Here is an 804-nt window from a genome sequence, read left to right as displayed (position 1 = left end):
ATGCTCTGGGGCTGTCACAGTTTCCATTCCCGGCTGCGCGCCGCGCTCGCCACTGCAGCCTTGGAGAGAACAGAGACCGGAAGCTGCTCCCGGCCCGGCCCTGGGCCTCAGCTGCTCCTGTTCCACGCAGGGGCTACGAACCCACGCCAGCCATGGCCAAGTACGTCAAGGTTCTCTACGACTTCACGGCCCGAAACGCCAATGAGCTGTCGGTGCTCAGGGACGAGGTCCTGGAGGTGCGTGGGGCTGGCGGGAGGGGACTGCGGGGGGCAGGGGGGCGGATTCATGACCCTGGGACCGGCTTGGCTGCCACCCTTTCCCCAGCCTGGATCCAGGCAGACACTGGATGAGGGCCCCCCCTTGGAGGCCTCGGCGTGGAAGGGGGCTGTGCTGGTTCAGGACAGAGGGTGGGCGCTCCCTGTGCCACCGGGGGATCCTCCGACCCCGCAGGGCCTTGTCATCCATGCCCACCTCTGGAGCCCCTCTGGGCACCAGCTGGGTTTGGTGCCAACCCTAAATCTGGGTCACCCGCCAGGGAGGAAAGTGGGGCGAGCGGAGGGTGATCTATATCCGCAGCCAGGCTGGGGCACCTCGCTCAGCGTGCAGCAGGGGGGGGGGCGGCACCTGAGGAAGGTGTGACTGTCCCCTTAGCACTTGGGGGGCTCAGGGAAGATGCTAGGGCTCCTCTGGACCATCTGCACAGGGGCCCACCCAGTGGTCCCCGCGCTCCACTGCCCGTGGCCGGAGGGCGGGGGGCCTGCTGGTCGGTGAGTGACAGTGGGTGGGTGACAGTGGCGGGCGCCC

General features: G+C 68.3%; 1 protein-coding gene across 1 annotated transcript in view; it reads left to right on the top strand.

The window, feature by feature from the left end:
• EPS8L2 (EPS8-like 2) overlaps positions 1-804 on the top strand; it is a 15,518-nt gene that overhangs the window by 13,197 nt on the left and 1,517 nt on the right. Inside the window, exon 5 of the mRNA XM_014534004.1 lies at positions 131-236. Within this exon, the coding sequence (XP_014389490.1) occupies positions 131-236 (106 nt within the window). The remainder of the gene's footprint in view (positions 1-130; positions 237-804) is intronic.

The sequence above is a fragment of the Myotis brandtii genome, unplaced genomic scaffold, assembly GCF_000412655.1.
Source record: "Myotis brandtii unplaced genomic scaffold, ASM41265v1 scaffold1236, whole genome shotgun sequence".
Lineage (NCBI taxonomy): Eukaryota > Metazoa > Chordata > Mammalia > Chiroptera > Vespertilionidae > Myotis > Myotis brandtii.
The sequence above is the reverse complement of the archived record's forward strand: the minus strand, read 5'-3'. Positions and strand labels throughout refer to the sequence as shown.